Genomic DNA, 23034 nt, shown 5'->3' on the forward strand with positions numbered 1-23034 from the left:
GAAATGGCAAATAAGAATAATTTCAATGTTATTATTTAATCAACTTACCAAACTCTGTGTTGTTAAAATTTGAATATGAATTACGGGAATATAATTCATAGAATAGTATTTATAGCGGGGATATTATACTATATCACTAGAACATAGTACAATGTCCCCGGATGTTATGACTATTTGCAACATTAAAGCGTGCCCCGCTATCTACTACGTTGACATTTTCTAACACAAAATATATTTGCTCTATCGCTTTAAAAAAGTTAGTTTAAACTGCTCCATTGCAAGCCACAACAAGCTTTCGGCGTCAGTTCGTCTATACGAGATCATTTTTCTCGTGGGTGGTAGATATGAACTTTTTATATAAATACTTTTCGTTGGGTTTATCTCATTTTAGTGCACCGGGCGCCTCGAACTACTGGCTTTATCAACCGAGCGTATCTTTTACGCAGGTGTTGAGCAGAAGGTTCGACTTTCTTCGATTTCCAACTTAAGGTACTATTCACAACTTTGTTCGGCGTCGTTTCTATCGATTTTAGATTAAGGAACTTCGAAAACCAGTAAAAACATTCTGTAATAAATTTCCGTACTTTACGTAGGTAGCAACTTACCCAGGCCAGGGTGTTTCGAACTTGTTGTAAAAGTTTTTAATAACGATTATAACGTCGGCCGCTATATTGTACATTCATCTATCGAGTTTGCGGCTAACTACCAGTGACCTTTTACCGAGGAAAAATCCTGGCTAGCTTAATAACAAGATTAAACTGTTAACAAGTTTGCGAAGCGGATAACTTAATTATTCTAATTACGAAACACTAAACTTCTGAAATAACGTTTAGTCCTTTAGGTACTTAAAAAAAAAACAATCATTAAGTAAGCATGTACAAAATTAAATAGTTTTAATAAAAAATGTAAATTAAAGTGCTTCAAAAATAAAACTCCATTTTACATGTGAGGTGAGGTTGTAAAAAGGAAAATGTACTGTAATAATATACCTATTCAGTATTTTTGTCTGGCATTGTATAAAAGAGGCGGACGTGAAACATGTTGTTTGAAATTAAAATTTTGTACAAAAGAGAAATCATGAAATGTCGAAAAAAAGCACTTTATTGCCGTAAGTTTATACACGAAACCGCTATGAAAAATTTATACGTAGCTTTTCAACAATAAACTCTTGGCTAAGTGACCTGAGAATTAAAATACTTATTAATTTTTAAGAAGAACAATACCCACCAACTACGAATACCGCATAGGTAAGTACGACGAAGAATCAATGACGATCCAAGTTTTAAGAGGAAAAAAGCTTGAGCTGTATTTAAGATGAAATCGGAAATTCTTCATTTAAATATGGAAGTAAGCAACTTGGTTCTCGCGATACCCGATCACCCGTTTCTTTTGTTCGGTTCGCACCATTTACGTTTTCCTTCGAGTTAAAGTTTGCATAACAGTCATAATAAACTTAAATTCCGTGTTATGAATAAAAAACAAGAAGACTAACAGTGGCGGGTACAACATCGTAGAACGTATATTAATGACAGCGTTTCTTCGCTCCTCGTTTCCGTTCTTTTGTGATTGCTCACACCGGTTTCTCGCCGCTTTTTGAATGGGCACATACGTGAGCGAACAATTGTCCCGGGCATTAAGGCGTTTTTGTGGCACTTGGATTTCATAACGGACTTGTTTGTTTAATTAAAGTTGTGTTCAAATAATTTCCGGCATGCACGTAGCACGCTGCCGCTACGAGAGAGTAAACATGTCGCTAAACTTGTTGTCACCAGAGTGCTACATAGCATGTTTGTATTACGTGTAGTGTATAGTAGTGCCCCTATACTATTAATAGACTCAATAGAATTAATCAAACCGATAGACATGTAATACGCCTCGTAATTGGGCCATTTGGTTCCTCCATTCTATATCTTCCGTAGATATCAATAAGTTCTATATTTATGCCCGAGACAAAGATCAAAATAATTTATTGTGTCGTAGAACACGAAGACTTTTCCCACATATGTTATGTGAGGCCAATTCCAGGCTTCCAGCTCCGCATAAAGATGAGAATATGACATGAAAGTCGATAAATTTGGTCAATAGCCATTATACGACGTTGTCGGGGTGCGAAAATATGGAAGTGTGGGGGGGACTTCACGGCTCTTTGATTTAGGGCCGCCGGGACGGCGCACAGTTACATCAAAATGGAAGAGGCAGCGAACAACACCGCGCGACTTAATTGTTCGGAATGTCGGGCGTGGTGTGTGCGTCCTGTCGTTATATGCCAATTTGAATGCGAAACGACGTCACGGCCAAACAAACGCACCGAATTTCGCGAAGCGTAAATTACGTAAATTGTTATGTGTGCGAATTCACTTGTGGATAAATTATTGACTTTAATTAATGGGCTCTGATACTGTGTTGCTATTGGAAACGAACGTTGGTTTTCTTCATTTACTGAATATACATTTGTTATTAACAGGAGAATGCCCAAACTTATGAATCGGAATTTGGAAATAATAAAAAAATATTTATTACTATCGTAATTATTTTCCTCAGACAAATGGTTTGATGTGGGGTCGCCTCCAGCTACATTGTAACTTTACATCTTTGCTAAGCGGGAGGGACACTAGTACTGGATGCGGGCGCCACAGCTGGCAGCCATCCGAGCGGACATAACTATATCTAGTACAACCTAACGAAATAGAAAATACCATTATTCTTCTCTCAAGACAAGGAGGCGTTCAACCAATGTTATTTACAACCAGGTTTGTTTATTGCTTTACGTAAAAATCGTGACGTATCCAATGGAAGTCGCTGACTTCCACAAGTCTTACTACACTCTCGACAACATGTTTAACGCTTTAGCTTACTATACAAATTATTTTCTTCAGATTGAACGATCATACGTTAACATAATGCCACCGATTTAGTAACACAATCAGTTAAATCTAAGCGATAAAGTTTCCCTATACAAAATAAGAATTAGAATCGCATTTGCAGGAACATTTACAGGTGAAAATAAACATTATTCTTACTCACGAAAGAAATGTTTATCACTCTCCAATCCACAGCGGAATGGTCATTATTTACTCATTATCGTTACTAAAGCCGAACTCACGTAACCCAACACAAAAACACAAGTAAGTAAATAATAATAAATAAACATTCACAATTGTGTATTTAAGTTGACGCCTTTCAAATGTGACTCCGTATTAGTAGAGCAAATATTAATGATTTGATGTATGAACACACAATATTTGTGTTCCGCCTTAATATTTCTAACTTAAACATACTATACATATACTATACATATACGTAGTTACTAAGTAGAAATAATATTTACAGCCTTAAGTTAATTTTCCAACTTTATTTCGCCTCGGGGTTTAGCTACGTAATAATCAAGCTTGAAGCAACAAGAAGTTTGCATAGCTTGTTCCTAGCTGCATTATTAAAAACGGTTTCATGGATAGAATAGCAATAACTTTATATAAACTATACCCACCTACAAGCAAAAAACAAGTCGCATACTCAATACTTTTTATGAGCACGCCGAGATTGAAAAATACAATGTGTTGTGTAGACGTGACGTACAATAGAACACGTGTAATCCAATGTCGTGGATACCATAAACATATGTATTCTTTAACGGCAGCCAATCACAATACTGCATTCAATTTTATATCCATCCATCTTTTATCCTATATGTAGCAGGTTTAATAAAACGATCCAATCGTTGTGTGTCCAATTTATTAGCAGCACAAAATGAATAAGAATTTATAAGTGAGATATTTCATGTGCAGGCTCGTTTTACTGGGCCGCAGCAATCTTGGGGCATTGGCATTCAAATTGATGGTGAGGGTACGTTTCACCATTAGAGGGGACTTATTAATTCCCCTTTCGACAGGCCGACCGAGGAGGCAATAAATTCACCTCAACCAAAGGGATGACCAATTTCAGAACATTTACGAGCCACAAATTACGCGACCGCTGAAATATACTGAGCTCGGGACGGCAAAGAACGACGACCGACCGAACAAGAAAAAGCCCAAATGTTAATTTAATGTTGAGAGCTACAGAAAATTGCTTCAATCCTCAAGATGAGAGAAATATTGGGCCCTGCCCGCGAAAAGGTCCAAATACTAATTTTATGCAGGGCAAATGAGCCGAGGGCAGGGCGTTGAATCGATATTCATTTGGCTAAGCGTACCGTTAATTTTTCCTGGCGAACGATATCATGAATATTACGTATCTACTTAGTTTTATAAGCGGCCTTTCATTATTACTGAATTTATACTTTGTTCGCCGCAAAATGTATAGTACCTACTTAACTTTACAGAGTTCACGATTGCGGTTTATACTCGCTAATAGCTATGTATAAAGAGAGCCTTTGTATAGACATGAATTGAGTATTATTGGTATCATTTGTTCAATTAATACTCACATTAAAGGGCTTGTTATAGTTACGTAAATTGATGTGTAACGAGTTTCAATAGATTAATTATCTCGGCAAGATAACAAGCTGTGAACAACCCAAGTACATACACGTATTACTAAGCGCTACAAACAAGAACAAGCGAATAATAAGAATACCGTGTTTTGTTTCTCAACTCTCCTTTTAAAGAAACATGGGCGTATAACTCGGTGTATTATTTTTACATCAGCGTATATGATGAGATATATTATCGCCATATACATAATGCGAGGGCTCGCACAAGAGTTATGATGAAAAAAAGAAAACAAAACATTCGCTAAGTTTGCGCTTTTAATGGTTGTTTTATTTGTTAGCGTCGATATATCTGAACATTGTGAAACAGTTCGGCAGCGCCGTACTAACTAACTGTTTTATCACTTTATTGCATGAAATCGCATAAACTTGTATAGGAGATAGCAATAAAACATTGCTGTAGGGAAAATATAGACGTTGTTTCTTATGTATCTCTACGGAGATATAATATACATATATGAAATACTAAATCGAAAATCTGAAGGGTCATGTGAACCTCGGACGGAATGTAGAACCGTCAATCCCGACTATGCGGGAGATATGCAGACCGAATGCATAACTTGCGGGTCGGCCTACATTTTATCTTGAATTGTATAGAAGTAACTTTTGTTATATCGTTTACATACTAAGCAGGCATGCCGTTTCGTGAACTGTGCCTATAAAGTTACTTCGTCAGGCAACGTGACGAACTTAACACGAAAGAATTGTTTTAAATGTAAAACGTAAATTGAATAAATCAACTGTCTTAAATAAATAATGAAGTTACAGACTTTAACAAGTACAAATAGTGAGATTGTTTGCCACAAAACAACATATATTTAAATGAGAAAAGTATGTACGTTTTATAGTATCGATCAATTTACAGTGGTTACATATTATTCGTACACTATGCAACAATTTACGCACACATCATTAAACGATGAGTGCTATACAAATAATTAACAAAACAGGAACTTCATTCACACGTAATAATGTAGCAAATAAATTGTTATTATTACGGTATTATTCATGGCAGGCAAGTTTCTATTATTGTTATGTAAGGGTCAGTCCAAACTACAGGCAACAATACCCGCCATTAAATGTTATCTTGAAAAACAGTTATCTGTTTATTTGGGATAACAGTTACTTGGTGTAATAATAAAGACAGCTTAGCGAGGACTATTTAACGCCGCCGTATGTGGACTATCAAAAATAATGTCTGCCATGAAAGGGACTGCATATTGTCTAATTATACGCCTTCATTCTCCGTATTAAATTGCAAATACGCTTGGCTCGTCGACAGTAGTGTTATTTTCGCTTCGTTTCCAAATTATTCTCGTGACTTTTATAAGATCTAGCACTTATTTATTACATTTAGCTGACGACTAAAATTGTTTAGTAGTTCAGTAAATGTCATATTTCTTTGTCTAGACAAGCTGTGGTCGAGCAATAAATTCCAACAAAACGCAGAACCCGCAACAATCAAACTACCGGCGATCGGCTATTTCCGCCCAAGGATTTCCAATAAGATTATAAGCGCTGTTAAATCATAATAGGATCATCACAATACAGTGTTGCTCGTTCCACGCAGGCCGGCTATTTTCACATAAAACCGTCCTGGGAGCCGGTCCGGTCCCGCAATATCTCTGTCATGGCTGCCCGCATTCGAAAATTGGATTTAATTAGCCCGCAGTATAAAACAGACCGCCTCCGGCGCGCGTGTGTTAAACGGTACCCTCCACGCCTCTACGGAGATCTAATCCAACTCTATATACGTACATTTATTATGAAGCGTTATGTCTGACTCCATCTCCGACTGCCTTTGTTTGGCTCGCCCCGTCTTTCCTTAAAACAAACTCGTTTCAAATTTTAATTAAGTCTCCGTCAAAACACTTGTTTTCTGAAGAATAATTCATTCTTTATATGACAATGCCATGACTATTCCAACTTCAATATATTTTATGCATGAATCCAACTCTAATAGCTATGTGGTCGTACAAGATAATATAATGGTGTTGGGGCTATTTTAAGCGCATATAATATTTATAAGGAGCACGCGGTCGCTTGATATATGTTCCGCCACAAATGTCTTCATAAAGTTACCTAGTGGCACATCCGCAACCTCATTAACAGAGGGCAATCAGTGTGAGGCGTGTTTCCGTTTTCCGTCCTTCGATATAAATAACAACACAAAAGCTAATGTACTAAATGTAACAATAAATACAATGTTATTAAATCCTCTTCTCGTCATAGAATGTGTACCTATAATTATAATGGCTGTTTTTCTCGTAAACTTACGCACTTTATCCTCAGTAGTTAATTTATAGTTTGATATAATTGGATGTTCTAATTAGATCTGGATACACATTCATGTGTAGAATAATGGTTATCTCTATAAGTACTTATTGGCATAGCGATAGCGAGCACGTTTAATATGATAGGGGATAATTATGTCTTTATGATAGTCATGGCGCATACTTACTATGGACAAACCAATCGAGCAACCTTCTTCGCAGTGAAATAAAACAAAAACCCATGCGAAATTGCTCAATATTGTGTGGTTCGACATATATAATATATTGTAATATCGAGGTGGTTAATGACGAGGAAGCCTTATGTTATAACATTTAATGTTTAAACGTACAAATATGTACGAGTATCTCCGTTATAAGACGGGTGTCGTTGGTCGAATTAAGGGAGCCGCTTGTCCATCTATCGGTCGTGAACATTTGCGGATGCAAGGTTTTATTATAAAGAGGCTAACCTTTATATGCTTTGGTCTTTATTCAATTTATATGTATATAATTTATATAGCAATTAATTTACTCTTTTCGAGATAATGGATCAATGTAATGATTCGTTAGAGGACAATAAATCACAAAAATAATCTTCATTACAAAGCATTACAATTCGAAAAAAGTACTGCTAATAAACTGTTAAGATTTATAATAGAAACAATTTAGGATTCTTAATTAGCCGTTTCTGTTGAATTTTATGCTGGTTTTAAACTGAATATATGTAAATTGTGTTGCTATAAGTTAACGAAGCTAGTGTAAAACGGTCTGTTTTTGAAATTACTAGCCCCAACGCTACGTGTTACATTAAAACTTGTTTCATGTTAATAAACGTGTAAATATGTTTTGTAAAAGTACTAGTAATTATGATAAAATCTTCAAAAATAGCAACCTATTATATACGTACGTATAACTGTAGGTGTATTTGATTATATATTTGAAAACTCCCTCTAGTTTGGGAGGAGACCCTTGCCCTGCAGTGAGGCAGTAATGGGTTAAAAAAATGATACAATAGTTTATTAATAGTCATAGTTCATTATTACACAAAGGGCAATATTGTCACATAGATTTCAATATACCGGGGACCCGATGCGAGGAGGCAGGCCCACTACGATATCCAAGTGTTGGTTCGCAAATTAACAACTTAAAAGAACTTCAACACTAACTCCTTTAAGTTGTTTAATGTTTTCTTTTCGCAATGAAGCGACTACTTCACTTCACTTCATGAAATCATTGACACATGATTTGTCTTCGAACCTCCCTAATGAAAGATTAGAGTAGGTGGTACTGGTCAATCAATGCACGTACAACAATTCAAATTTCAAATTTCAAAATTTGAACTGTACAAAATTTCAAATGAACTATGATAAAATGTATCGTCTATTTGGCAATCACCTATCAACATTCACCCTCTATATCCAATAGACGGCTCTAGGGTACGTGCGAGGGGTCTTCTGAAGCATGCTACTGTATGTATTATCTGCACCGTATTGATAAAGTAGGATCAAATTAATTAAAGGGCGACCACTTCTGATACAGTGATCAGTTTTTTTTTTAATTGGTAGCGCGATTCTCGATAATTCATCGATACTATCGAGTATCACGAGTATGACCTTTATAATGTACAAAAATTTATGTATGCAAAAATAGTTCCTTCCTTCCCCGTATACCTTAGAGACGCTGAAAAGATTTTCATACAAAATTTTGTCGATTTTCGATAGTCGATAGTAGTAAGAAATTTATTCAATTTTATCATCAAATGTTCATCACAAAGACGATACGTGTGTTTTAGAGTGAGTTGGTGATTCCAATTCCTAGATTTATTCAGACAAAATTTGGGACTCTGTAGAAAGGAGGCAGCAAATTTATCTACCCACTTGGGACCTAAACGAACTTAGGAAATATATCTCTATCTGGTCCTTCAGGGGAATAGAGGCGTGATGCAATTATATGTCGAACTAGATGTTACCCGCGACTTCAAGTTTATACCAGATTTTGCACTACTATACACTTATTACTGAAAGTTGGCGGGATTAAGAGATGAGTTTTTTTGAGGAATCGAGCATCAAAAACGTTGATCCACAATATTAGTGATTCACTAAAAATAATGCGTTCAACATTAACTTTATTAATTTAACTAGTACTATGAAGCACAACTTCAAAGCTGAGCGCTAATTTTGTTTATCAATCATCTGTTGATTCGTTGTAATAAGTTATAACACAGATATTAATCATTTTTAATACATTTAGCAACCTAAAACATTATACGATATTCCATATTTCTCTATCTATTGGAAGCGCAAACTAAAAGTTTATAGCTAAGAAAATCATGTTTGAACTACATACCAGATATTGACTTCCGCACTTATTATAACAAGATAAACTCACGACGGCGACACAGATGCGGGGCACAAGGGGCACAAAAGCAAAGCACCTCGTTAGTACATTATTATTGCTACGTTCAAAGCGTACTTACTATTTATAAAACTGCGGTAACATTTTTGCAAACGGTAATACTGGGAATGGATGTTGCATCTTTTTGACAAGAAATTTAATTATATTGAAAGCTAAGAATAACAAAACTATACGGTTAAAGAATGTATGTGACTAATATGCTTTCAATTGAATCAATAGTTTCTTATTACCCCTAGTTAAGTCATTCAGAGTTTGAAAATCGTATCTAAGTGATTGCGATATCTCATATGACGAATTAGTAATACTAGAATTCAATATTTAGTAATTACAAAAGTAATAGTCATAAGTCAAAACAGGTCTCCTCATGAGAGACATATTTATTTGCCCTACATTAATACACGAATCGCTCCTTATTGATTTTGGATACGCTGTCGCGATTATTCGTTAGTAATTTCACGCTACATAAACTGCGTACACTTTTAGGGCAGATATGTCCAAATTTTATCTTAAAAACAATCATAGTAGCGCTTATCCCCTGCTAGCTGTAGAGTAGATTGTGATGGGCCTTCGAAACAAAGTATAAAAGAAAAAGAAATAACTATCTGTTAAAGACGTCACAATTGGGACGCTGTTGTATTTCCGAGCACGCGTACGTGACAACTGTATTCTTTTATGATTGTCTAAATTATTGGAGCTTATAATACTCACAGAAGTTTCAAATCAGTCGAGTTATATAACAAAGTCTAAAATGTTTGATATAAATTACGAGATAACAATTCAGAAACAGTCCGTTTCCATGAAACAGTTGTTGTGTCTACATTGTCGACTTGTTCGAACGACAAATTGATCTTATATTTCATAGGTCAACAGAAATATCCACAGTCAGCAGCAACAGTTTCTATTAGCGTGATTTATACAGGTAACGTAGTGGATTGAAGCAGTGACCGTGTGGTCGGGGCGAGATCGATGAAGATTGCAAGGGACAGAATCAACAATAAGGCTGGATGGTGTTGTTAAGCTTGCAAATGTAATAAAATATGGAAGTAAAAACTACAATTACAAAAATAGATAGCAATCGTGCAGCATACCTAACATTTATCGAGAAGGGTAATGGGTTCATAGAAAAAAGATAAGAATCGCTTGTCGTCAGCAAGTTAGTAGCCCTTTTTAAACTCAACACATCGCGTATATTAACTTTATAAGCAAGAAGTTGGCAAGTAAACAACCTGCACGTGTCCCCGCGCTATCTAAATCTGCATTAACAAAATTACTTCCAAAAGTCTCCGTGAAAGCAATGTTAGTTCGCATATCGCTCACGAGATACGATTATCTCTTTTGTAGGTTATATTTCCCAGGTGTGTGAATGCAGTCGGTGGAAAATTAAAAAGCAAGCAACACGGGAAGCAAGCTTTTCGGAAATACCCGCCGTGTTTGCGTAGTCTCGTGTATCTAACAGTAAATTCTTTTACAGAATACACGAGTTATAGTTTTTTGTGATAACATTTACGATCAGCTAAATGTGCAATGTGAAACGTATTTCCTTTTTATTCTCTTCCTACAAGGGTAACTCGGCGCTAAATTATTGTGTGTGGCGTTCTGTAAAATTACACTACAATGGATAGTAAATTAAGGAGAATAGCGGAAGATTTTTGCAGAAAACCAGCCATGCGTGAATTTAGAACGTTGCCTCAGGTACAGTCATGCCAACTATATCGACTAGCTATTTACTCTGTCGTAGTTACACTCATTAATCAATTGCTAATCCTATTTGCATGCCATTATACATTAAGTAAACATTGAGTCAAATGAAGGAGATGACTGTATACATATTTCATTATAACAATTAACGTTTCACTCTATCTAAGTACTTTATGTATGTATCTAATGAGAACACAATTAAACCTGTGCAATGAGGTTCTGACACCTGACATATTGTTGTGATTTATTATTTAAGTACCACTCGCATATGTTTACATCAAATCAGTCGGTAGGTATATGTACCTCTATATTAAGGTTGTATAAAAACTAATAGTAGAATCAAAAATTCATTTGGTTTTTTGAGACACAATAAGCATTGTAAGTACTGCTAAACAGTTCCAACAATTTAACATAATAACACGGACTCTACGAACGAACTATTGCTGAACGCATGCCTTCCAAATTTGAAAAGTTTTAAGAACGTAACTCGGATACTTCGACTTTCGCAATTCTACCTGAATGGAGCTGAATGTTGAAACATACGAGAAGAACTTTAATTATTGAATATTTTCAATAAGTACGCTCGTTCTACGAGTCAGCCATGTATCTGGTTGAACATTATGGAATTTGAGGTGTATAACTGACTAGCTGACCCGCGCAACATGTAACATTTTTTACTGGTGCTCTGCTCCTATTGAGTGTAGCGTGATGATAGGTAAATAGCCTATAGCCTTCCTCGATAAATGGGCTATCGAACACTGAAAGATTTTTTTAAATCGGACCCGTAGTTCAAGAGATTAGCGCGTTCAAACAAACAACCTCTTCAGCTTTATAATATTAGTATAGATTTATAATATTAGTATAGATAAACACATTAATAATACCTACTTCAAATTTTTAAACAAGAGAAGATCAAAGTCGACGCTCTTTGGAATCGAACCGAAAACTGTGACAAAAATGTAGGCGAAGGAATCTCGATTATGAACGAGGGCGGATCCTTGAACATCTCCCGCTAGCAAGCTTAAAAAGTAAAAGCCGACCCGTCGGACAGACGAGAAAAAGGAACGTCCCACATAACACATTATGTCACGCAAGTTCTATTTAACAAGTTAAAAAGCCGATATATTATTTACATCTGGACGGGAAACCAACGATTGTGTATAACTTCTCTATTACTAATTACAGTAGTGCGGCCGCCAAAACTTTCCCCACTTGTCATCCCATCGAACATTCAGATCACGACTTGGAAACAATCAAGACGTTCACGGGATACAGATTGGATTAGTAGTGACTTTAGTTCGAAAGACACATCGCTCTACGGTTTTATTTCCGTACGATAAATATATTTATCGTGCAGTTTCGCCGAGTAAGATAGTCTTGCTATGCAACAATAAACATTTTCTATCTACCTCTATAAGATCGATATAGTGATGTTTGGCAATAAAATAAGAGCCGAAAATCTCGTACTTAAGTCTGCAAAATTATAGGAAGATAAACAGCTTTTGTTCTTATCATCGTTTTATTACCGGATCGGCAAAAGCGAAGCTCTCGGCTTTATTCCAAATCATTCTTTACAAGGTAATATCAATCACTCGCCGTTGTTCATTAGGGAAAGGAATCCCTTTAATCTCAAAGCCCCTCAAAAACAATCTCATAACTTTCCGACACTTGACCTTATAAAAAGGAAACCAAACCCTTTCCATGGTCTACATAAGTATTTACATAAAAAATACAAGTTCTTACCTTACAGTAGGGCTCATCGTAGCGATTGCCCTTTAGGAAGTCATAGAATATGCAAAGAGGCAGGACCATAATGGCCGGCTCTTTGCACAGAGTGGCGGCCACAGCGAAGGTGAGCGTCCCCGCCAGCGTCAACCACTGCAGCAGTTCACTAGTATCTTCACTCACACCACCACTTAACTGACACTTTGGTCTCACTGAGCCCGATTTAACCTCACACGCATCCAACATCTTCATAGGTCCCTCTCTACTCGCTTTTAACAGTTTACGAAAGTTCATCATGATTTGCTGAACTAAACCGTGACAGCTCAGTCTGAATGGTTGTTCACTATCTGCTATTTGTCTTTGAATTAAATTGTCTTTTAGAGTGTGTCGACATTGTTTTCTATGTCGTTCTTCGCGTAACCGAATGTGTTCACTGTATAAAAGAAAACTGAGGAGAAATAAATTACAAGCTGCTAGATCAGCGCGTCCAACGACTCCTGCCACGGCTTCCGTGTGTATCGGATGAGATGCAAACGCGAGGCCGGTGACGACAGTGCCCACTCTTATACAGTATGGTGGTAAGAGGCGGCGAGCAGTGGTCACCACCAGGGCGGTCGCTGTACAGTGGAATATAACGTTAAGGAGATGGTAACTCCACGGTTTAAATCCACTGAAAGCATAGTTGAATCGATATGTAGCGACGCACAGCGGCCTGTAGGAGCCGTGTGAACCGGGGTCTGTGAGCGGTGTACCCCAGAAATCGTTTTCGAATAGTGCCTTTATAGGTGTGTGTCCGATGACATCCGGGTTTGACAGAATCGCCCGCCTGTGAAATAAAATAACTACGTTAACTTGAATAACCGATACATAGACCGCACAACATAGCGCTGTGTTACGATGAAAACCGTCGTATTAATTAAAATGCTGATCAAAGGATACTTTGAAATTCAAAAATGTAAATACAAACATGTTTGATAAAAAATATGGAAAACATACTACAAGCTCAATTTTTGGGCTTAACAAACAAGAAGGATCATTAGATGAAACATGTTTTGATAATTAAAAGCAGTATGTAAAATATACAATGTCTCTATTCAACAAGTAATTCCTTATTACATAAGAACACAAATATATATTTGTTAGATTATTTAATCATTAAATATATTTTACGAGTATCTTGTCATTATAGTTGCTTCTCAGAAAAAAATAACAGCCTCACGCAGTGGTCTTTCGTTAATGCCAAAATGTTTTGGTAATGATTTTAGATCAATCACCGGAGTGCACTTTGCTAATAACTGGATTCCTCCCTTATGTCGAGAAGAGCCTTTGAAAGTGTACCCTATTAGTGTAATTTGTTAATCGTCAAAGCACTACAACGAAGTAAGGTACCAACTAATAAGTAGGTACAGTGTCGCCCAACGACGCCTCCGGTAACGTATATTTTTCATCAGCTTTGATTAAAAAACTTTGGCAGCGTAACTTTTGCCGAGTACTGCTTTACCTTTTTAATGAAATATAAAAGATCAATACCTAACATATTTTTCGTAGCTGTGTCAATCTCTGAACATTTTTTGCGTACTATTTGCCGAGAAAAATTGCGAACATTTTTCAAAGTTATAAGGAGTGTAATTTATTTTTCGTAGAAAGATAAACTGATATAATATAATATTATGTATATTAAATTACGTAAACTGTAATTGTTATGTAATCATATTACTGGAATACCCTAAAAATTACGAGACAAAAAGTACGTTTAAAGAAATTTACACGGTAAGTAGGTAATTGCCTGATTAAATGAAGATCTAAATAGCTTTCGTTCTTACACAGCAGCACAGTTAATACAGCGGTATTTATCTACCTAATTATATTTACATCATTATGAAAATGATCAAGAAGAAGTAATTCCTAACAAAATATAAACATGACCAAGGGATCGCGTTTACAAATTTTAAGAAAAATCGCAATTAGCCTTTTTACAAAATACCGATGACCTACTGTGGTTAAAAAGGAACTCACAATAAATTTCATGAAATTCTAAACCCAACCACGTTGTTAATAAAATGAAAAGGGTGACAAATTAGCTGACTTCTATTTGTAGTTATTAATAATGCACAGAAAGTAAACCTAATAATGGTTTCGAACTTTTATTTACGCTACACATTAAAATTTAATACCGAAAAACAAATTCAAACACCAGTCCCTAACAGCTTAATTTAAATAAAATATTACCTTCTTACCTGAGCGGGCAGTCGCTCATCGGCACCGAGCCCGTTCGATGTTTTCCCGAACGATTGGCCCCGTGCCCTCGACCGTTCCTTCCAAAGGGCGCCCAATACCGCCTAAATAATGGACATGTTTTAACATACCGATCTCTCCTCTCAAATTGATTTTGTGAACCCTATTTTGACGTTTTCCGGTCGTCGTGTGAAGCGATAGCCGGTCGAACGCCCTTCAGAGTAAGTCTTTTGACCTGTACTACGATTCCAAACACCTGGTCTCAATTTCCCCTTCTGTATCTTAATTTGTGCCTTTCCTGACATGCGATAGCAGAACGGCAAAGGAAATGATTAACGAAGTGAACGTCGGAAACCCTATCGGATGGCTCTGGCAACCGGGGATATTTAGCGGGCACATTTACAGTGTAGAGGAAATTAAAAAGTTAGCTATCTCCTTACCCTAAAGCCATCGCGTCGCCACAATTTTTGTATCAGTTACGTAATACACGTAATACAAGTAATACAGGTAGGCAGCGGGCGCGGGGAGCGCGAGGACTGCGAGTTTAATTATAAGTGCGAGAGAAAGGATTTATTGAGCGGGGACGGCGACCGCTAACAGCACCTACACGTGACTACTCATCCCTTTATCTATTGATCCCTCATACATTTTATTCCTTCATTTTAGATTTGGAAGGGAAGCCAGTGAAATAGCCGATTGAATAATATATTTTTATGGGACCAAAACCGTGCTTACTATGCGAAGAAGGAAAAATCATCTCTAACATTCAGCTATTGTATTGCAAATTGTGAGTAAGACGCCTTTTCCTTCACTTATTTACATAAAAACTTCTCCGAGTATTTTGTTCGTAAATGACTTTCGCTTTGCACTTCCTCATTTCAGTTCTTGCAAAAATATATTTATTCAAATTGAGGGAAATATGAATCTAGAATTTTTAGTTTCCTCTATTTATGATTCTGTCGACAGCATTCCGCGCTAACTGTGTTTCAAAATAAAGAATAATAATGTTTGCAAACTCATTGCATTTATAACTTTTATCGTTTTACATTAAATTTCCAAGATAAGTTCAGAAAACCCGCAAATACTTTTTTATATTTATAGAGCTATTAAAATTACTACGATTACCAAAATGACCGTGAAGTCACGGGTTCGAAGACCGGATCGTGAAGGATGTCATTAGGGTTTCCGTTTGCAAAAAATCTCAGTAGAATCTCTAGTTAGCATACCCGACAAATAACTTGCACGTAAAAATCTGCAATCACACACTAAAGCAGTAAAAATGGTCACCTAAAAGGTACTTAAATATTGCGTTACGAGCAAGCTAATATTTTGAAAAGAACCGTAACAGAAACTATTTCTCACTTTTTCTGCAAGTCATATAATGGCAGCGTGGCTTTATTCTTTACGTATTCAGCCAGTGACCAGTCAACATTCCGAACACTTTTGCTATACGCTCACGTTTTTACATTCGAATCGGCAATACCACACCACGCCTCATAATAAAAATATAAATAGAAATATCGAATACCTTAGTAGGCTTCAGTTATGAGCGTTTTCGCTTTAAGGCGCTAGGATTTCGTGATAGGCACTGCCTCGTTTTCACATCAGCACGGAAATAATATCAATTTATAATATAAAGAGAAAAATAACGTTTATTCATAAGCTGAACCTTTATCTTCATCAAATAACAATGGCAAAATACCCACGTAACATAACAGACAAATGCTTTTATTTATAACACATCTGAAACCGTTATTGGGTACAGTAATTAGCGTTAATAAAAAAACGTGTAACGGCTACTTTTGCTTTGGATCTCGTTGCACAATGTAAACACGACATCTGCTAAGCACCCAAGTTATATACACTTTTGATCTCAAAATTAGGCGAGATTTTCAGAATCTATCATTAAACCGATATACTCGTATGTATATCTCTTTTTAAACATAAGATATTATATACAGTATTTTGATCTATTATACCATTTAGTTCATACACTACTTCGAAAAATCCCTTGCGAGCGAGCCCATTTTATATATCTAGGAATATATCTTCGTCGTACCGCTCTGGAATATATAAATCAGGCTATATCAATCTATGTACGTACAATGTATATGCGTAAAACAGCGCTGAAATAGCAAACGTAATCCCTTACATTTTATATCGAAGCCTATCCTATAACAATATTGGTCTATATTGGTTTTCATAACCATATCGATAAAAACTACTCGCGTCCCTAGCAGAATCGAAACTAAGATTGAGATAAAGTTGGGATAGTGCGGAACTTTTTGTTGGGCAAGTTGCGGGCAGCTGCGGCGCACAGTCGTCACGTAAGCCCTCAATTACGAAACACTGAAGCGATTCTCGACGAGCTCTGATCCAGAACAAAGTTCAGCGATTCTATCACGATCATCGGTTTCCAACATTTTCACACACCAAATTAACGCTGTCCAAGAAATGTTAATCCCCGGCTTTAGGAAGTGTTACTTACTACTAATGCGACTTACGTGTTATGGATATACAGATATGTGTAGTCTCGCAAACTTTTATTGAATTGTACTGACTCGAACCTCGCATAAGTGCCGGGGGAATTCAATACTTCTGAAAACCAATCCATAACATACAGCAAATTACGCGATTGACTGAGAACTTCATGAAAAATTTGGAAAACTTCTGAACACACAAATATTGTTTCAAACCGCTTTTGCGTTCAAAGAAGTACGAAAGAAGTATAAAGTATAAATCAAACACAATAATGTGGCTGCCCTCATACCCCTCGGGGACAATGGGATCAAAGGAAAATCTAAATTATTTAACATGGACAAGTCTGGGTCTTCAGCAAATAGCGAGTTACCTTTTTATAGCTCCTTCAATTCCTGTGGGGGTCTTATTTAGGTGTTAATTGGTGGCATTTCTCAAGAGACTGTGACCGTAGACCTTTTTATGTGTCAAGCGTCTAACATTTTAAAAGAATGCTAAGATAATAATTCTGAACTTAAACAATTCGAAAGGACAATTATTGTACAAAAAATCGTTAAAGCCGTCAGATCTTGAGCTAAAACTTGATTACATTTTCTTTAATTAGGTTCGCTCTTTATTCGCGTCAGTGGCTAAGATTAAAGGTTTTAACATTATAGAGAGATAATATGAATAAAGCGATGCGAACGTGAATACTTGCCTTCGTCTGGTACTATTATTTTAATCTCAAACTTCATTTATGTTGGAGTATTATTTTGATGAATAGTTAGCAAGAGGTAGTATCTATGTCAGTTCATTAGTGTACGTCGTATCGGCAACCTCAACTGATGTTTCATTTCCGACGTGATGCGGTTACAAAACTCCTTCAAATCAGATGGATTCAAGATGGATAGACCTTCTCTTAATAAAAATTACGACGATTACTTGAACTAAAAGTCTTTTGAGTAAATACAGAAAAAGTTGCCAACTGGTTTGATATAGTTATATCTATTTGAAATTTGACATTATTGGTAAAATGTTTTACTATATAGGTAGGTATGCTCAAAAAATAAAATCTTTCTCCAACTTATTTATAAAAGAAACAGTAAATAATATTCTCGTACTTTAACCACATTATACAATATACACAAACCGAACATTATTGGCAAGCAAATACCCCAAAGCCAAAAACAAAACAAGAAATATTTTTATGTTTCCACTAGCTTTTATCCGTGCCTACGCCAGGGTTAAGTCACAATAAGTACAATACTTTTGTCAAAAACATTTTTACCTCTTTGCATCCCTTGGAGGAAGAATTTCGAAAAACCCTTCCCTCCTTGAGCACCTTCTTACATTGTGTGTAAGGAATTTGGCCTACTTTTCTTTAATATATAATTTGTTTTTGGTCTGTGACTTGATGCCTGCGTTCGTCAGTCATTGAACAATCCTTTGTTTCTATGCTAATGATGATGTTCAAAAGCTTTACTTTACAAAGGCAGTAAATTATAATGTTTTTGTTTTTCCTTTAAACTCTTGATTTTAACTATTTTCTTAAATTAACGATGAGCTTATCATATAGTTAAATAGAAATCTCATCAAAATCTCTTTACATTTGTGTTCTGAAATTTTATAATACTAAACTTATCTAGACTTTTTTAAAATAGGATGAGTATAGTAATTAGTACTCGTATTGTAATACGATAAACTGTTGTAGAATGACGTTACGTAGTCTCAGTCTATACCCATGGAAACAAGAAGTGATATAATGTATTTACATTACTTATCCGATCTAAAAGCCGATTTTCCGATATTTGATCCTGTCAAAAACACCTCCAATTTATACTGCAAGCTCCTTATTAGCTTACAGTAGTCGTATCATGTTACAAGTCGTTTTGATCAGTGTGCTGTGGCGCGATTACGAACGTTCGATACTGTCGTGAAGACGTTTTACCGGGTATTCGACTTACAGACTTACGTACATTATAGGTACATACTAATCTGTCACTTTTTCTTAACAATGACTTTAAATATCATGACAAAAGAGAGTTATTTATACAGATTTTTTTATTCAAAGTCCTCAACTTGGCCAGTATGGTGGCCTCAAGGCCTAACCAATCACTTATTACAATAGAAGATCCTAGCCAACCAGTGGGATAAATTTATTTTAAATCAATATTCTTCTATCGCAGATCTATTTCATAAACGTTCTTCAAGTGTGACTCCATAACATAATCACAAATAGTGAGAAGTCATGCCACTGAAGGCATTGTCTGTAATCACGCGAACGCCAAAAAATCTCGTCACATTTTCCGCTTTTATCTGTACAATAAAATATGTAGTAACTCAAAGGTTTCCGTTTTCTATTCGACGCTGAACCTTGAACTCTAGATCACAGGTCCGAGCGGAAATGAGATAAACTAACAAAAAATGTTCACTACGGAGACCTCTGAAAGTTACAAGATCATGACTCTGACCCGCCCAATAACAAATTCAAATGTGTGACATCTTTTACCATTTGAAATAACAAATAAATATTTATGATTTTATCTTTTTCGTAAATCGATATTAAAATCTTTAAAGTAAAGGCAACAGTAATATGAATATTGTTAGCATCGTTATATTTGACTTTTAACAGGTCAATTATGTTTGTATAAACTAAAACGTAGGTGGGTTTCTTCTGAGTAAGCAACTATAATGAGAAAATATCATGTTTTTGACTATTAATATTATAAAATAGAGATTTATACATTCTGTTTCATTTCTGTTGTAAAAAATACTTGATTTTTGATTATGTTTTCTTGACTTACCTGTCATCGTAAACAAATCCTGCATCTAGGGTGTTGTAGTAGAGCAGGAAAGCCAGCAGCGAGCTCGCTGCTGTCACCCAGCGGTCCATCGTAGCGCTGTGATGTCTACATCAGTGTTGCTCCCTCTCCTCTGTTACAAATTAATATAAGCTTTAATATATGCACGTAAAGTCGATTTTTATATGCGTTTTTTACTACGTTTACGTCTGTTATATTTTATTATTGTCCGTTTCACAGAATGTTGCTAAGGTACATTGACCTCGCTAACAATTAATTATAAATAACGCATGCCTAAATTACAATATGAATTAACTGTATATTCTAAATAAAACAACCCTATCTATGCTTTTACTTTATAGTGTGTTTTTAACAGTGAAAGAAATGAAAATGTTTGCTGGTTCTTCATTATTCCAAGTCGAGTAAAAAGGAACGGGTTTTTCGGATGCATAAAAGGTTTGCATTCCGCCTAAAAACTATAGCTATTCACGAAAACCTTAGCAATGTAAAGCTTTTGTTATTTTTTAGTTTATTTCAAGTGTGAACAAAAAATCGCACGTAACATTAAACGCGTTCCCTATTTAGCGAGGAGTGTATTCATGTCACGTCATCACATTTAGCCTGCCTTTCATTCTGCCTACATGTTTCACCGTGTGTTTTACGGACTTTTTAATTATTAAATGTATTTTAAAGCGTTTCAAATTTCAGCAAAATGTTAACCTAGTATTTTGCAGTTTGTCTGTGTTGAATACGTTCATAAAGTAGACTAGAGACATGTTTGAAACTAGTTATTACTGGTGTCGTCGAATGGTTTGAAATAGATGATTTGATCTATACAGCCGTAGTCTCGACGGCTTAACTACTCATTCATTATTGACCTTGTTAAAAGGACTCCTAGAAATACGCGTTTATATTTAGGTTACTCCGAGAATGAAGGAAAACCAATATTTTCCTATGCATAAGTAAAATAAATCGATTTTAACCCTAAATATATAAAAATTAATAAAACATTTGTAAACTACAAATGAATGTTATTCGTATTTAATTAAATAGGCAACATAAAAAATATATATAGTTTCGACACAAACAGCGCGGCGTGAACATTTTCATTGAACATTTTTCACGCCGCTATGTCTGTCTCACGTCTCCGGACGTCGAGCCGCCGCCTAACTGAAGTTATAACTCGCCTTACCAGATTTATGTATTAACATTTTTCAGCTCGAATATTAACAAACAAACTTATAATTACGTAACTTTTGTGACACAAAGTTCTTTATATAAATTGATCCAACATATAACTCAAAGGGAGAAAAAATATCTTTATTGCGATACGCGAGCCAGAAGTGTAGAATAGCAATATTCCGTAGTGGAATAACAGAGCGATGCTAATATTCCGTCCGTATCTGCCCTTTATATATAGCCAAAAGCGCTGTCGCATGCAAAGACATTACGCGTTGCGAAGACGTCTCGTTGCGGGCACAGATCCGCCGGCTCACCGACGGCCGTTGGTAAACAATGCGTCAGTGGGTTGCTTTATTACAGTTGTCAAGCACTATAACATTGTTCATTTTATCTCTGGGACATGTCGACGAGCTGTTTAGTCGTCTGTAGGGCCTCTACTTCTGCTAATTGAGCAACCGTCGCTCTTTCCTGGTATTCATTGCTCTGTGTTAGTGTTTAGAGAATATTGAAACTAAATGCGTGTTCAATGATTTAGATATACAAATGATGCTCTGAAATGTCGTTGAATACGGTTGCTGATTTTATTATTAATTCAATTTCATAAGTATCTAACGTGTATTTGTAAATGGTAATATGGCATTCATATTCCTATAGCAACAACTACCTGCAATGTAGAAACGATTTTAATAACATTCTACATAAAGAGGATATCTGTGTAAGGTGCCGTGAAATTAAATCGTAAAAGAGAGGGGAATTTTTGCGCGTACCCCATCAGAAGCGTATCCTTGAATGGGTATTTAAAGTAGGACAAACATATCACGGCTTATTTTTTATATTGATGCTTTGATTGCGTATAACGAGCCCCCAAAGTCGTTTGCATTGTACATTTCCCGCCCCTGATATTTTCCAACCAATGGACATTACCATAATAGCACTTTATGCGTACTTTCTATGAAAATTAATACAAACGACTTAAGACAGTTTTCTCGAAATACAGGACGAATTTTTTGTACAATACTTGCCCGCGAAGTTAGGCTGTTATGTATTTTAGATTACCGTATATTTTAGTGTCGCATAATATCCACATTTTATAATAAAAACAACATATTTAAGCGACTTTCGCTGAATACTTGACTTTTATTGTTATATCAGCCTCTATACACAAACAGATCCCGGAAAATTAAAACATACTGATTTATCTTACGAGAAAGATTTGTTTTGTGAAGAAACTAATCCGGAAAAACTAGTAATAACTTTGTTTCATTTGTTATGTTGGAATGAACCAGCCAATCGCGCAGAGCAAATAAAGCGAAGTTTGTGGAGCGAAAATAGACAAAGGATCAGATACAGGTAAATAACTACGCATGACTTGGGCACGGGAGCAGCTTCTGAGCGCTCAGGGATGCCGCTGAATTAACTCGTAATGTGTTCCCAATCATTTACTCGTTCCAAAATAAATATGCAAATTGCTGGAATTGCGGCTCCCTTTTTTCAAATTCATCGGAAAGTGATAAATTACTTTCTTAAACAAATTTTCCAGTACGCTCTCCCGACGTGATACATCGACTGGTGGTTGTGTAAAAAAATGTGTCATCGAATTAAGTATCGGGCGCCGTGATGTGTGATAGAGTGACGCGCTTTAGAACATCAACATTACTCGGTTAAACAATAAGTGAGTAACGCGAAGAGATCACAAATATTCGCATTTCGCCTCTACGCCGCGTCTTTCACACAAGATTAACGCTCAATTCAAAAGGTA

General features: G+C 36.0%; 2 protein-coding genes across 2 annotated transcripts in view; both read right to left on the bottom strand.

Moving 5' to 3' along the window:
• ry (xanthine dehydrogenase rosy) overlaps positions 1–23034 on the bottom strand; it is a 369886-nt gene that overhangs the window by 273615 nt on the left and 73237 nt on the right. The window lies entirely within an intron of this gene.
• The window catches only part of Tmtc2 (Transmembrane O-mannosyltransferase targeting cadherins 2), an 87967-nt gene that overhangs the window by 60682 nt on the left and 4251 nt on the right, over positions 1–23034 (bottom strand). Inside the window, exons 2-3 of the mRNA XM_076118335.1 lie at positions 20097–20226; positions 12619–13426 (exon numbers count right to left, since the gene is read on the bottom strand). Of these exons, the coding sequence (XP_075974450.1) occupies positions 12619–13426; positions 20097–20185 (897 nt within the window). The 5' untranslated portion in view covers positions 20186–20226. The remainder of the gene's footprint in view (positions 1–12618; positions 13427–20096; positions 20227–23034) is intronic.

Source organism: Anticarsia gemmatalis, chromosome 9 (assembly GCF_050436995.1).
Source record: "Anticarsia gemmatalis isolate Benzon Research Colony breed Stoneville strain chromosome 9, ilAntGemm2 primary, whole genome shotgun sequence".
Taxonomy (NCBI): Eukaryota; Metazoa; Arthropoda; class Insecta; order Lepidoptera; family Erebidae; genus Anticarsia; species Anticarsia gemmatalis.